Here is a 17,274-nt window from a genome sequence, read left to right as displayed (position 1 = left end):
CGCTAAAAAATAAAGAATTAAGATATTAAAATACTGCTATGTTGAATAGCTAGACCTGTGACATTCTATCTGTGATGTTTTGAGAAGCAGGAGTGTTTTTATGTTATGACCTGAAGTAGGAGCAAAATTTTTTCCTAGTTAAAAAACACATATAACAATGGGATAAGACCTTTTTTCTTATGGTGTTCAAGCTACAAGTGAAGAGAAATTCCAGCAATTCAAGCTGAAACAAGCTGTTGGAACTGTTTTAAATATCCTGAAACAGATGAAACAAAGATCTGTATCATGAAGGGACCACCTCAATGCGGAGTTAAGGAGGAGATGGGGACAGAAGGACAGAGAAAGTTTTCTCCTATGTAACATCAATGGTTGAATCAGGGAGCTTCATGAAATTTTACGTTTTTCTATATGAGGGAACTCATAACTATTCCAGCCTGGGAAGCTACTACTCTGTGTGATAATAACTGATAATGGGCTTCTTGAGAACACTGGAGAATATTTAACCTACAAAAGACACCACAATTGCAAGCTCTTCACTTGCAAGGAAGGCCGTCCTCATCCTATCCTGACTCCATAAAAAACTAAGGTTGTGGCAACTTTAAATTATAAAAAAGCCTTGTCACCAACAGATGGGTACCTAGAGGCAATATATTACATACTGATGGAAAGACATCCCACAACAGAGAAGAGCAAGGGACAGGAGGAAGAAATGAAGAAAGAGTGTTTTGTTCTAGAGCCTATAAAATAGAAATATTTTTAAGAAAAAAAATCCTAGTATTCATAAATATCTAAAGCCTTTCCCAGATTTTTTCCCTTAAAAATACCCAAGCACAGCAATTCTATGTTAAGCATTAGTTTTCTAACATTTTTCAAATGTACTATTTTTTAATGCATATGTATCTATATGCACATAAAGTAGTTACTGACTTATAGTTTCACATGAGTTCATTTGCTTCCAGTGACCTTTATCACCTGGTGATAATGACCAGTATCATTAGGTTATCAAAGAAAATTCATGAGAACAGCTCTGGAAGATTAGAATTTTAAAGTAGGAGTTGATTTTTTTGGAATGTGAATTGTTTTATGAAAGTGACTCATAAATTGGTGAGTAGGATAAAGTTTCATAGCCATACTTTACCTGTCTAGGTCACATGTCAGCCTTTCAAAATTCTTAAGAATTGTATAAACCTGAGCATCTTGACCAAGAAAGCAAGGCGGCAATAATCCATGAATATTCAATTGTTGCCTCTCCTCCAAGGTAAAAGCCATGCCCTGAAAAAACAAAAATAAAAATAAAAACCATGTATAGATGTACACAAGAGATAATTAATTTAAGAAAACTTCTGCAGCAAATCATAGCCTGGGTAAAGTCAGCATCATAAAATTTGTTTAAAATTAAACAGAATTTAGAATTGTGCAATTCTTTTGGGAAAAAGGTTTTATTGAGCCATAAGAAGAACTGTACAGATACAATAATTCCAGCTCAGCACAGAATAAGTTAACATCTCCTGACTCCACAAGTGTAGCACCTGCAAAACTGCTAAGTTACAACTGAAGAAGAAAGAAGCCATGTATTCACTCCACTCATTTTCTGCTTTAAATGAGGTCTGTCTGTCTAAAGCACCTTCAGAAATTACCCAAGCTACTGTAAGAAAGGAGGTGCCTTTACAAAAGAAACATGACTGTGGGTTTAGCACACCAGCATCAAGCACTCTGGCTGCTGAAGCTTTACTCTGCTGTGGTAATTACAGCCACTTAGCCTGGTTACCTGGACAGGTTCTCTTTTGTTTCTGTTTTTGTCGGGTTTTTTCTAAGAAACAGTCACCTCATAGGATTTATTCTTACAGAACAAAAATATATTACAAAAACTTCCTGTATCTTACTAGGGTACATTTCGTACACCATTTTTAATCTGAATTTTGAAGTGTTTATGTCACTGTGACTTGAAAAAATAGTAGGAACAAAGTCCTAAAGCAACCCCATTGCACTATCTGCTCTATAATGACATTAATCAAGTTGTTACCTGAAGTGAAATGACGACTCAAGAAAAAGAAATATCTTATAAAACAACAGTTTACAAAACATCAAACATTTCCAAAATGTGTTTCTCCTTCCCTAGATAGGAAATGAAGGGAAATCAAGTTTAATAAAGATCAGTAACTGTTTTGCTGTAGTTCCCCACGTATGCAAGATTTCATTTCCAAATGTGTCCACAAAGGCTGCATTTTTTCCCCTAATGAACTTTCTGTGATCAGATAGGTCATGAATGTCTTCAGCTATCCCATCTTGAAAAATCATGAAAGAAGGAAGAGTCAACACTCGCCACGAGTTTATTCAGTGTTGATCCCTCTTATCTCCACTAGACTTTTTTGGGCTTAAAAGAGCCACGTGTGTTCATGCACGCTTCAGAATCAGTTCCAAGTGACTGGACTTCAGGGAGCTGCATAGTTTTAATGGATCTTCTAGTGCTGGCAGTAAAGTGACAATCCAGTTATTCTCTGCATTTCTCCTTTCCCCTGTTTCCATTAGTCAAATGGAATGAAAAAAATTTCTGAATGTCTGTGTTTGGCTTTACATTAGGAATAAAATACGGACTTTAATTACTATAATAGGGTTTCCCCCCTTACTGGAAAATATATTTTATTTTAAAGCAAACACATCTGTTACATCTTGCCAAAGGCCTTTTTTTAAAAGTACTTAATCTTGGAATAGTCTACTCTCCATGTATTACTACAGCTTTATAGAAAGTGTTAATTTCTTTGGTTACTAAAAAACACAGCAGCCACCTACACCCCTAGGATTTATATGGTTAGAAAATCCTTTATTTGAATATTCCTCTTTGGCACAGATATTATGAATTCTTCAAATTTACAAGATGAAATGTTAATTCTTTTCTTTCCCCCTCAGATCCCATATTTACTCAGAAGAAAAGAATTATCATTAAAATATATCACCTGATAATTTAATAAGAGAAGGCCATTTTATGAAAAAAAGTGTATCCTATTCAATCTCTTATAACAGGGAAGACTTCAACTATGTAGGATTTATGATTTATGTCTAGATTTCTTGCACGAGCCCCAAATTTTCTTTTCTACATAAAAATTCTTGTATTTTCCTGTTTGAGTTGTTGTTTCCCAGCCATCCAGCAGAGAGGGCTCTAGGTCCAGCTTGGTTTACACACTTTTTTGCCTCCCAGAGAGGCATATTTTGTGTACACCTGGATGGGACAGACTTCTGTCATCTAGCATCCAAACTATTATAAACTATTGAGATATTTTTATTCTGTAGCTTGTATTACAAATAAATTTTTAAAGAAGAACAACAGTATGACAATCTAAAAGCAGCATAAAGGCAAGAGACCACAACCATAAATATCAACCTCTGCCAAAATAGTTTTGATTTATTCACTGCTTTATGCTTCATATACATCACAGAGATGAAAAGTATAGTTATTATCAACCTTCCCAGTTAAAGGTTTGCAATTCTTCAAGAGCTGTATTTCATATGTTTCATTCTATGCTTTGGTTTGCTTTTGGCAAAACAAAGTTATTCTTTAGCCACCTCATTACCTTCCTTTCTCAAAGGTCAAAACTTTGGTTCATTTACTTTATTGCTCTTTACATATAAATACCCTTCCAGATTCTCAGTTGTACACAGAAAGCTCTCTGAGTTTTCAAGAAATTTAACTCCTTGCAAATACTTTTAATTTTGAATTTGTCTCTCCTTTTGTAATGTTGTGACATTTTGCAATTGTAGCAGTGATTTCTATTACTGCACATCATTCAGTACTCTTTCATTATTTAATGTCTATGGTTTTATCAACTCCACTCTTAACTGTCTTTCCTCTGCTCATAATCTCTAATCCCCCAAGGCCCCTCATCTGCAATGTTGGTGTAGTGCAGTTACACATACATCAATACCCTTCTTCAGTTGCAGTACTAAAAAAGCACAAAACAGAATTAACAGCACAGCATCATCTTGTATCAGACAGCTTTTTGCACTGGCTTTCAACTGAATTTTCAAGCAGTGCGTATTCATTTTCAAGAGAGCATATTCAAAATACCTCAAGAGCCATCTCAGCCTCTGTTCACAGTGAACAGAGACAAGTTTCCTCTCTTAATACAAACTATATTGCCCTGACACAGTTTTTCTTCAGATAGAATACCTGAAGCTCACATAATTGCTAGGTTTATATAAACCTCTCTAGAAAAAGAGAGTGTACTAAAGCAATATGTGCATCCTGTCCATTCACTAATGAGATTCAGCTTCACTAAAGGGCAGCCAGTATTCATTGCAGGGATCCTTCTCCAATTTCTCCCAAGACCTAGACATCTTTTGTTCTAGTAGATCAAAACTTTCATTTATAAAAACTCCAACTCATCTGGAAGAATAGCTCATCTCCTCCTCTTGGCCTCACTGCAAGTGTGCCACAGAAGTATTAGCCTAAGAGCACGTAGAAGGAGTCTGGCTAAGAAGAAGAAGCCATGTCCACATCTAAGGTTTTCTGTCTCAGTGACTCTTTCATCAGACTCTGGAAGAGAAAAATCAAGGCTTATAAGACTACAGGAGTTCAGGAGACAACCACCAACAGCAGTACTCAAGCTCAAGTACTCACATGTATATTTGAGTGTGTATATACATATATATATAAGCTCCTGTATTCATGAAGGGGGAAGGAAGAAATGAGGAGGAAGGTGGAAATGTGCATATCTAGAATGTATCAAGGATGTATATCTAGAAGTACCATAATCTCTGAATTGCTGGTCTAACACACTGCTAGAGGAAAATTCCAGTCTCTAGAGTATTTTGGGGATGGACAAGGAGGTTCATCACTGTCTCAGAGTCCATCAAAAAGTAAAACTCTCTGTTAAAAAACTCATTGTGCATGTCTAAATTGTAAAAGCACAGCGAACAAATTTCAACAATATTGTGTAAAAAAGCACATAAGTCTGAGGGACTCAGCTATGCTCAACATCTGCTGCCACGGGCCAGAAAGAGGAGAGGTGGCACCTCGCCACTCCTTGCAGGCTCCCACCACAGCAGCCAGTATCACTGAGCAGAGGCCAGGGAGCACTCTGCCAGACAAAGTCCTGAGAAAACTCCACAGCTGCCTGCAATACTTGTCTGCTCAAGATCTGAATCATTTTTTTTAACAAATGGACTACAGAACCCCACAATTCCATTCTTAAAAATTCCATTCTTCAAAACAAACGAACAAAAAAAGGGACATGCAAACAAGAGGAATGCTTTTGGCTGAAAGACCGAAAACATTCTCCCATTACTAGGGAAAAGTTATTTCCCTAATACATCCCAAATGAAGAATCAGTGGCCTCAGTTCTAGTTGCCAGTCACACATCATCCCATGCTGCTCACATCACTTCATGTACAAGTCTCCAGGAGAAATTCACCTGCAGAACTAGATGCAGTCCTTAGGAAACCATGATCTTTGGTATGCATGACTGTTTGCGGGCAATTCTTTTGCTGGTCAAGCTTTAGCCTTCCGCAGTTTTGGCTTTTCATACCATCCTAGTACTGTTAGGGAGGAATCCAAGTCAAAATTAATTTCTTTTATGGAAAACTTCTTTGGCTGAGGAAGCAAAAAAATGCATATGTAGTCCTGCTAGATATGAGCTACATAAAAACAGTTACAGACACCTAATGCCATAAACATTTGGGGTCAGAATATTAAAAAACCACACAAACAAACCAACTAAAAGCACAACTCTGCAAAATTTCACAAATTTCACAAAAAATCACAAAAATTTCACAAAAATTCAAAGAAATTTTTTAAAATGTCTACAAAAATATAAAACATACGGGTTTTCAAGCACTTTAAGCTACATTTAAGAGTTTAATGATCTGCAAATCCCTTTGAGATATTTTATATCATTTATGTTTTTTAAAAAAAGTCACCTTAGGAACAGGCAAAAAGAAAGTTTTATGAGCATTTCATCTCCATTTTTCATTTTTATTCTCCAAACATGACTCCAGAGAAATCGGATAAATACTCCTAATGTTCCATGTCCAACACTCATGTCAAGGCAGAATACACCAGGAAATACTTAGAATAACTAATCTGAGCACAAGACTCCATAATGAACTCATTCTGCTGAAAACAAATGTGGTTCATGGCAAGCAATTGGTGTTGGAGCAGTACATATGGCTAAAGATGTTGCTTCTGTTTTCTCTACCCATACTTGTCATGACTGCCAAAAAATATTACAAGCAGAGGCAGCTAATGCAGCTATTTGGGCAAACATTTCTTCTGCAACCAGTGCTTTAGACCACACCAGTCACAGGAAGGACCCCAGTAGGTAAGAAAAGGGACTGATTTTATTTTTTTTTTAATGGTGCAAATTCACACAGTTTTCTGTTAAGGTGGTTTCTTTTGGACCTGAAGAAAAAAATATTTCTACAAAATGTCAGTTTGCATTAACTTAGAGGTTCATGTTTCTTCTTAAGAATATTTGCTGTTAAGTCTACATACAAAAGAAGGGCTTGAATAACCAAATCTCTGTTCAATTAAAAAAAAAAAAAACCAACAAAATCCTCATTTTTAAAATTTTGGAGAAAAAAAGAAATAATTTCAAATGGTTTTTATGAAGGCTAGGGAGAAAGATGACAAATTCAAATTGATAAAATGAAAAATATGCTCAACAGCAGGAAGTTATCACAGTTCAAAGATGAATAGCAGAGAGTTAAGAAATGAAAACTGACTATGAAAATACAAATTTTCTGCTGCAATCATCTGGCAACACAAACAGATGACAGCTTTGCTTTCAGAACCAAAGGACACCAATAACGATTTATATTGTAGACTTTATTTAAAGTATTATTAGACTAGAAGTAGAAAAGTCACAGTGTGACAGATCTGCTATCAAAAAAGTTAATTTTCCCCAAAACTATGCTCAGGTTCTCTATTAGGCATTTCATGAGGCATATTGGTTAGTTCTGGATTATGCATCTCAGATTAAGGTTTAAAAATCAATATACTGACTAGTGATTAACAGTCCATTAGATTCTCTGGCAGAGAAAAGGTGGTTCTCTTGCCTTTCTACAGAACCTAACAAACAGATCTTGTATAGGTCTTGGCCTACAGCTGAAATCCCTGAATTAGCAATGAATCCTGCTAATTAAGTGCCTTCACTGGAGTTTGAAAGGCCAGACACAGACAGGCATCTACCCTGGTTAAGATGAGGAAGGAGAAAAGCTAGAGAAGGAAGACTGGTGAAGTGTAAACAGCAGAACCCAACACAGATACAGCACTTGTACTCCTTTTGATAAGCCCCCATGCACAGGCATCCATCAGGACCTGTCAGACTGTGAGGCATGCTGAAGGTAAATAAAAAAAAAAAAATACAATGGCTGATGGGCACAGCCCTGGACATACAAGAAAAGAAAAAACTGTCCTAGTTTCAGCTATGAAATGCCAAAGGGCACAGGTTTTATGCTCTTTTCTTTAAATACAGCTTTTTAACAAGTACTTTAAGTTGAAAAACTATATTGTGACATTTGGCATTTATATTTCAAAACTGTTATTCTAGAGTTGTGATAGATCTGCTGCAGTGTGTTGAACACACAATTGTTTTTCCCCAGAAACACCAAGTGACCTGAAGCCTACTCATAGCTCAATTCTAAGTCGTTAGGATTTTCAAAAGCAAACTTAAAAAGTCAAGTCAACAGGGGAAACTGAAACAAAAGTCAAAACCAGCTTCCAACAAGTAAAGCCCAGATAAATACAGTAGCTAATACACACACCCATGGACTTATGACTCAAAACAAATGCAGATGGCCAGAAGGAGATCAGACTTCTCTTGGCAAATTCATCATGGGAATGTGTGGGCAGCTTGGCAGCCGTAGGCTGATACAGTGATTGCACACAAGCATGATTCAGACCAGCACAGTATAAATGACACATCACAGCATTCTTATTTTAACAATCCTTTAAGCAAAGGCAAACAATTATCTGAATGTAAGCAAGCAAACCAGCTTTATAAACTATTTCTATATATATGTTTTATTATATACATACAGAGTAAAACCTTTTTGCATTGCATAATCTCCCCTCACCCTAATTTTGAGAAGATTGTATTACACAAACAGCAGACAGGAACAAATAAACAGTAAAAGAAATCACCAAGATAATAATCTATAAAAATATATTGCATGCTGTGCTTTAATGTAGGATGAAGGCTTGGGTCTAGTTAAAATTCTAAATTTACTTATTCATATGCAATATAGGCACCAATCCATCCACGATAATTATAGAATGAAATTAAAGCTCACTCTAGAATAGGTAACTTGCAGTTACTAATCCAAATTGCTCCAATTACTATATTGACTACAGACCAAATTCAGATTTGCACACATAAGCACTTACTGAGAACCGGGAAGCTCAGAGGTTTTGGAACAATCAACATTGCTCATTATGGCAATAGTATCAACTATAAATCCACTGCACAGCAGGCTATCCACAGCACCAAGCAACAGCCAGGCACAACACTCCTCTGTATCTCAGGGGGCACTAATTGCCTATATGTGGCTGCTACACCAAGCCTCTACCATGCTTTTCACTCCTCAATCCACATGTCCCCTTGAGAAATCACATTTCTCTGAATTATTCATACTGTTTGGGATACTTAATCCCAAAGTAACTAGAAAAATTGCTAGAGCTGCATTTGTACACTTTCAAATCAGAGCTGGCTGTCTCAAAATGTGGCTGTCTCCCTGAGCTGGATAAATGGATGTGGTTATCTTTCATTAACAGCAACACCCTGATTCTGTTTGTAAGAGCAGCTAAATTAATAACAGCCCTACTAACTGTGATCTGTGTGTCTCCTGACTCAATTCCCCAGCAGAGATATCCCACCATTGGAGAGAGACCTGTCTTGGCTCTTGGTTGCCCCTAGCAGACAAGACCAAACACTGACCAAAACACAGTTTAAACTATAGAACCAGAGAAGGTGAACAAATATGGTTTGGGTTTGTTGTGCTGTTTTGTTGGGGGTTTTTTTGTTTAGTTGGTTTTGTTTTAGTTGTTTGGTTTTTTTTTTTTTGGTCCCTGGATACTTCTGAGCCATTTTTATTCTTTTATAACTCCTTTGGGATATACTGACCCTCAAAGATTACTACTTGGGAAAGCTCTGCCTATGGGAACCAGGGACAAGAGCAGTTTATCATATCACTAACAAACTTGCTGAGTGTGTTCTTATGGCAGATTTTAATTTTCAATACAGCTTACCTATGCTATAGATTAAAAACACTGGTTGTAGGCCCCTTCAGAGCTCTAGCCCCCTGGATGAAGCATGGCAACAAAAATAATTTTGTTAATCACCAACTTTCTCAACACTGTTTGGCTTCTAAAGATGCAACAGCACACACATTTATTTTTAGATATTAAATTTATATAATAATAGCATAATGAATTGTAATTTGAACGATGGTTGTGTTTTAAAAATAAAGATGTAAAAATAAAAATAGAGGCTTTACTAGACCATATCTGAAATTCTACTTAAAATATTAATTTACTTGTATAGTAGATGCTTTGAATCAGTACCCTATATCTCTAATATGTAACTCCAATCAAAGGATGCTTGCAATGCTATCAGTGAAATAGCTGACAGGGAATCCCTATTTAAAAAGGGAATTTAGATGAAAATAATGACAGCTGACATAAAATATATTGTTAACCAGAATTATTCCAAACAAAACACCAAATAATACCTCTCTAACTGCACAATTTTACAAATAAAGCATAGTCGCCAGGCATGCAGTCTCCAACACACAATATTTACATTTGCAAAATCAGGTGTTATTTGAGAGTCGGGCATGATTTCCATGTAAGTAGGAGAGGAATTTCAGTAACTGCCAAAAATTCCATCTGTCTGAAATAAGTACTTAACCAAATACAGGTTAGTAAGCCCTGAAATCCTGAGGGGATTTGATAAACCTGATATGCTTAACAGATTTTATTGTTGCCTCTCAGAGACTAAACAGATTACCAACTACTGTATTCTGGGCTTCTGCTAGGACTAAGCAACTAATTTCATTTCATTGGAATGATAAGCAATTAACAAAAATAAATATTTTAAATACTGTAACACAGAGTTGTGTGGAGCAGAGAACAATCTCAATGCTGTGGTCTTTGCTTCTACTACTACAGTGGTGCACATTCTCCCTACTGTCCCAAGTGGTGGCAGGGGCACTGGCCAGCCTGGTGAACTACAGAGGTGTGACCTGAGAGCCAATGGCACTGTCATGTTGAGCAACACCAGGCACACAGATTATCAGGTGACTCACGGGTAGTGTACTGTTTTACGGTGCCTAGTGATGTGTCTACTCAAAATTAGTCCTCTGGGCACCCTCCACAGACTGAGGACAGTCTGAGTGGGACCCTTGGTGGTGCCCTTTTCTCTTTTTTAGGATTATAATGAACTATTTCAGTCAAAATAAATGAGATTAATACTTTCCATTGTCATAGGTAATCCTATAGTTATAGTATTTCTATTACCACAGCCTGGCAATGTGATCTGTAAGCTTTTCTGTGGTATACATTTATTGCATATTATTGCATTATGCATTATTGCATACCTACCAAGCATTTCCCATTCTACAGATGGAAACTTACTGTCCTTCAATTATCTCAAAGGGGTGGTAGTACATGTATACATGAAAAAAGCCTACCCAAACCATTTATTTGGGAGCTTGTTACATCCAATCTTGGCACTTTTCTCAGAACTGGGCAGTACTCTGAAATCAAATATAAAGCCACGTGAAAAATTTACATTCTGAATGTACCTGATCTATAAGCACAGCCTTAATTGCTATCCAACAGTCATTCAATTTTTGCTGTAACCACAGGCATCCTATTTGCAATATTCTCTTGCAAATACTTTCCTTCTCGCTGAAAAGTCACTGAGCGTTCACGTTATCATGAACAAGATGACAAAAAAAATTTGCCAACTTAAGACTTTGAGTAAACTCACCATTATTTTTCCATTCTGAATTCTTAAACAGGCCATCTAGCCATCAATAGCCACATTCATTAGTAGAACCACAGGCTGAGACTATTACAGCATCTGAAATAGCTGCTTGGGATAGAAGAGTACACATTGTCATACATCAGACACCTTCCTGAAAATTGTAATCTTATCTGAACTTTGCTACAATTTTGTTTGTTTCCATCCCTTTAGATTAAGACAGGAGGAAAATACAATGAAGGGCCAGACTGACTGGGAAGGCAAACTCTTTAAAACTCAACAGGGAAAAAAAGACACAACTAGTCTAAAACTTTAGCGTGAGCTCTGCTTTTGTAACCTAAAATTGTTACTTAACCAGTTTTACAGAGACAGTAAAGTCATGCAAAGCCTTCCAGAGTATGCAAAAAGTTAGTTGATTGAAGGAAGATATCTACTAATGGCAGAACAATTCCATTTAAAACTGCTGCACCAGCTGCATTCATACAGTTCTGCTTTTGCCAAGCTACAACCTGCATATCAATAGTATCTGCTTGCATAGAAAAGATTAGACTGAAAAAAAACCACAGAAGAAGCTGTGATAAAATAGGGTATATCACTTTTCTTTTTATTTGACTGCTCTCCAAAAGAGCTTGACTCATCAAAGCAAACAGTAGACTGAAGGAAAGTGAGCATTATGGAAAAAAAATCTGAGTGGTAGTTAAGGAAAACAGCCAATATAAAACCATCTGAATTTGCTATTAGACACACAAGAGCTCTACCTGAAAGAAAATTTGTGAAGGTGAAAAAATTACAAGAATCCCCTCCCAGGAGACCCGATGCATTTCAAGTTGCTACCGTTTTCAAAGCAAACCAAAGATTAGTTGTCCTTTTGTCTAACTGTGCCACATACAGAAATTAGACTTTAAAACAACATGAAAAGTACAACTAGACAGAAAAAAATCCACCAAAAACCCATCAAAACAAAACAAGAAACAACAAACCAAGAACCAAACCCTTATGTTAAAAGCAATTTTCTATGTTGGTGTTGAAAAATATAACCTGACAGTAAATATTAAACACAAGTCTATTTGAATCTGAAGGAAGTATTGCTCCTCTATTCTAACTTTTCACATTTCCTATAATCTAACTATGCAGACCCATTATAAGCTTTTTCTAGCTACATAACAGAATAACTGCCCCCTTTCTTAAAAGAAACTATGATGCCAGACCCATTACTTGTATAAAATAAGGGTATCTTGTTTAAACCAAATTAATCTGGAGAGAGCTTTAGCCACTGTCCTTGGTGTAAGCTTGTTCTGGACACACTGAGTTAGCAGATCTATAAACACAGCATCTACACAAGACAGTATGGAGCAACCAGGAACACAGAGAAGGAAGAGACAAACTGGCAAAACACAGTATTTTAAGACTAATAGCTCAGGCATTTCCCAAAAAAAAAACCCCAAAAAACATTTATGCAGTGAAGGCAGGGTAAAACACAATGACAGATCTAAGGAAATACTTCAACCAGTATTTTTTAAGTCTTACATGGGGTCCTTAAGCTTAAAATACCGATTTGCAACATATTTTAGGCAACAATGAGAGATGCATTCAGGTTAAGAAAGATGAAGGATCATCAATTTTCACCAATTTTATAACCAGTGAACTACAAAGTAACTCTGTCCCTTTTGCAATGTTAACATGTCAACCAAACTAGTAACACCAATATTAAGTCCCTTTCATGCAAAACTGAACAAAAAATCCGCTAACAAAACCAGCTCAGAAAGACATTTGTATTTTATTTGTTTATAAACTTCCACATTACAAACCAGCACACTAAATTTATTTTATTAGTTCCTAAAGTTCAAATAGCATATTCTTTTTACAGAAAATGGAAATATGCAAAAGACCACAAATACTAAGGGCTATATTAAGAAAAAATATCCTCTCCAACAAAGTCCTAACTGAAATCCATGTCCCAATGGATCCACAGCTCTTGAACAAGCCTCACTTCCAGCCCTGATCACCCAAGGGGAAGTTTCCTATGGGGCACATTAACTTTCTCTGCATTGTTATGCAAATGGAGGAGGCAGTGCTGGTTGTTTCACATGGAAAGTGCAGACACTTTGGTGCTTTAATTAAATGAATTTTAGTGTTCACCAGGTACCTGCTGGCTAAAAGGCCAGCCGATGAAGAAAACCACAGTACAGAAATATTAGTTCATCTAGTGCTGGCAATGTAGCCATAGCCATCAGAGGGGTTTTGTTAGTTTTACTATTTCTACATAAATTTGAAAGTATATCTTATTTCCAGGCTCGCAGTAAGTAGATACACTTCAAATGCATTTGCTGCACACTATTACAGGAATTCCCACATGAGAACGTCAAGGATCTGCAGTCTTCAAGGGCAAGAAATAGGGAGATAAGAAAAGAAACACTAACAAGAAAACCCAGCACAGAGAGATTTTGACAGTAACACAAAATTTTCCATTTCTAGGTGTTGTGCTTTTTCTCTAGAAGATTAAAGGATCACAATAAAATGGCTGAAAAGCTCATATAACAAAACACCTACCTTTTTTCTGAACTCAAATGGCAAAACAAATGCAACCAAGAGTATTTCAAAGAGCACAAAAATCTGCTCCTTGGTTTTAGTCAACCAAACTGCCTTTGGGGGGCTTTAGACAGCTTATGGTAGGAACTTTAAATGGAAAAGTAGACCAAACTCATTGTGGTTGCTGTACGTTGGCTATTTATACTGTAGTGACACTGCCAGATGCTAGTCAGACCATCTCGAGCAGGCGTAGGAGCCTTCAGATATTCACAATCACTCCTGATGACTATGTACTGAGAGCTTAATGGCAAGCTTCACAACAAAACAAAAGCCATCATTTCACCACTGGTCTTGACTGTTTTGGCAAAGGTTACACTACTTGCTGTGTGAGGAGGGAGTGGCAACCTTCCAAATCAGGATGACTGGTTTCAAGAAGTACTAGTTAGACTCTCCTTCCCCAAAAGTGTTGGTGTCAAAAGTCGTTTCTGCTGTTGTACAGAAGCATCAGTTTTAAGTCTCTCAGCATAGCAAAGCAATCCTTGAAAGAAATAGATTTCTTCTACCAGTACTGGCACGCAAAATAAGACCATATGTCTAAGCTATAATATGCAAAATTTTCCAAAGACAGCTTATTTTTCTAGTAGGAAATGTAATTTACATAGACTGAACTTTAGATTTGTTTACAAGATTCATGAGAAAAACTGGCTTCCTTTTAGTACAGGAAAACCAATGCTCACAGGGAGCAAGCTTTAATACTGCAAAGTCACTAGCCTTACCAGGGACACCAACCCAATTCAGTTGTGTTTATCTGCCTCTCACAGTGGCCAAGAGAAGTACCTGACTTTTCTAGAAGAAAAGTAAGAACAGTAAAGGCACAACAAGGAGTTGCTTGGAGCTGCTGAAAGAACACAACAGTAAGCAGAAAAAGGAAGCCAAAAAGCAGAAAAAGCAGGCTGAAAGCAATGGGAATGGAAAAGTTAAGCAGAAGGCCCAAGCAGATGGGGAATGAAGAGGCAGCAAAGCAAGTGAAACAGTAACAGGATTTATTTTCAACGAATAACTGAAAGAGAGCTCAAAGGTAGGAGTCACGGACAAAACAGAGCAAGTCCAACCTGCGTAAGGAACACTAAGATCAGAGAACACACATGAATGCAAATGCGAAGGCTGAAGAAATGAAGCTCAGATGAACACAAGAAGGAAAAAACAGGTGCTGCAAGTAATTGTGCCAGAAGAGCTTTGGACTGCTGCAATCTGCTTCACACACACTGCACACACAAAGAACCTTAGTTTGCCGTCTGTTCCTAATTATGCCTGGATTGAAAGCTCAAATCACACTGCAAAAGACATTTCTTTTCCCAGGCAGGGGTGGGCAGCATTATTCCACTGGAAGCTCACAAGGATGAATCCAGAACCCCAGTCAGCTTTCAGCGGGAATTACAAATGGCACAAGTTAGAGGGGAATATGAGGGTCCCTCAAACAAAGCAGGTACCCAAAACACATCATCAATGGGGAAAACATCTCCCAGTTTGGCAAGTTTTTAAAGCTGGAATCTTTAAATTATTGTGTTGAACCAGAACTATTTATTAGTCTTCTGTAAAATGAATGCCTTTGTTTAAGAGCTTAAACTAGTCTATCATTAGTAGTACTACAGAAAACATTAAAAATACCTCTACCAGATACTCTTAATTTCTTCCATATGTGGGAGAATGAACTGAGAGGCATTTAGAGATTTCTAACCTTTTACATTCTAAAGTAGGGACACAGGTTTTGAAAGGTATATATGTGACTCAAACACAGATAATTAGAAAATTCTGACTGTATGTGTCCAGAATCCACATTTATCCTGTTACACACATAGACATTCTTGAAAAACTAGGTAACTTCCTCTATAGATGACACAATTTGCCAAAGAAATATCATCTGGCACAAACAACAGAAGAAAAACACAATTTTAGTAAAACTAATTAAGTCACAAAGGTTCTAGTTTGGGTTGCTACCTATGATACTACGGTATCTAATGTTTGTCATTTCTCAAGTGTCAGTGATAGCCAAGCTCGTTACCTAAAAAGTAGGTCAGGAGAACCTCTTGGCTGGGCTCATGTAGCTCTGCAGATCAGTAGATCTTGTACTAACAACTGTGTCAAGTTTGAATGCCTTCTCATTCTTTGCTATCAGTTACACTGTTAAAGAAATCTGCCTGTTCAAAACCAGTCAATTCACCTCCTTCTAAGAGGAATTTTACATTACAAGAAAGTCAGAAACCTTCAGAAATAAAATATTTTTGTTTGTTTATTTGTTACAGACGAAACCTTGAGTGAAAATACACAGCACTGGCAGAAGTCCACAATAAAATTCCAGAGATTTAGCATACCTTCTAACCCATTAACACAAAACTTATATAGATCATTATGTATGTTTTCACTCACTTCAGACAAATGCACAACAATATTACAAAAATCACCATTACTAATTCTGTTTACAAAACAACACTTATTTCTCTCCGCTCTTTTCTTTCCATAAGCTTTCCAAGCATTTGTGCTGATTTTAGATGTATGGTCTGACTTTAGAGGTGGATTATTTAATAAAGAAATTGTGACAACCACAAATAATACTGCAGGCAGCTTGAAAAAAATCCAAGTAAAAGAAAAAACATCACTATATGTCTTCTTCTTCTTCCTCCATCATTGCTCCACAAATCCAACCACATGTTGGGCTCTGAAACAGCTGACCAGAAATTGAGAATATCTGCTCAGGCTAGCACTATTTGATAGATAATTATCACTGGAGAGGAAGTAGGTTCCTATTGTTTTTTTCTTTTTTTTTTTTTTTTAATTTTTTTTTCCTTCTAAAGAGAGGAAACTACTAAAATACATCCTGAGCTTTCTCCAAAGTTAGATAGGAAAAAAAGTCATGCCAACATCAGACAGTTTTAAGGGGCCACAATTCCGATGCCCTACATAGGCTTGTTTTTCGGGGCAGATACATATCAACTGAAAAAATCCCAAACCTGTTTCCCCCTTTGATAAGAGCACTCAAAAAAAAAAAAAAGTTTTAGTTATTACTTTGTGGATGTAATGAACTCACACATCACTTAATATTTTCCTAAAATAATGGGCAGCTATAGTCCCCATTAAAGCAATTACAAACTTTATGTCTAAAGTATTTCATTTAGAAAAAAAATTTTCCCTTAAGTTGACAGAATGTCCATGAGAGATATAAAACCACAAATGACAGCACTTTACTGTAGTCCCTATTGGGTTGAGAAATGAAAAACAGAGCAACAGACCAGAAATAATGGGATTTCTTGGGTTAATATCTTTCAGTAGCACCTAACCTGCACATATTTGGCACTTTGGCTGTATCAAAGTGAAAAGATAAATGCTGTTTTTAACCAGATAATTTACAGTCCCACGTAACCCATAAAATCATTGCATACTTAACCATCTGAACCATCCTTACCCATTTATATTCGCTTTCATTGCTCCCTAGAAGTCAGATGTCACTACTATGAATCAATTTGAACAAACTTCTTTTTTAAAAATATATGAAAACAGTTAGCAACTGGAGATAATTTTTAGGGAACAAATGTTTATAATATAGTTATCCACGAAGTCCAAAGCATTATTATATGCAGAGAGTTCATGACAGTCACAAATAAAGAGAATCATGCAGCTTGGAAAGGCCTTAAGGAGGTCCACTGGTCCAGCCCTACTCAGAGCAGGTCCAGCTGGGCCAGGATGCTCAAGGTCATCTCCAGGTGAGTAC

At 36.8% G+C, this 17,274-nt stretch overlaps 1 protein-coding gene across 1 annotated transcript in view; it reads right to left on the bottom strand.

Moving 5' to 3' along the window:
- The window catches only part of ME1 (malic enzyme 1), a 154,238-nt gene that overhangs the window by 114,242 nt on the left and 22,722 nt on the right, over window positions 1-17,274 (bottom strand). The window contains exon 2 of the mRNA XM_059842545.1: window positions 1,139-1,272. Within this exon, the coding sequence (XP_059698528.1) occupies window positions 1,139-1,272 (134 nt within the window). The remainder of the gene's footprint in view (window positions 1-1,138; window positions 1,273-17,274) is intronic.

This window comes from Haemorhous mexicanus, chromosome 3, assembly GCF_027477595.1.
Source record: "Haemorhous mexicanus isolate bHaeMex1 chromosome 3, bHaeMex1.pri, whole genome shotgun sequence".
NCBI classification, from domain to species: domain Eukaryota; kingdom Metazoa; phylum Chordata; class Aves; order Passeriformes; family Fringillidae; genus Haemorhous; species Haemorhous mexicanus.
The sequence above is the reverse complement of the archived record's forward strand: the minus strand, read 5'-3'. Positions and strand labels throughout refer to the sequence as shown.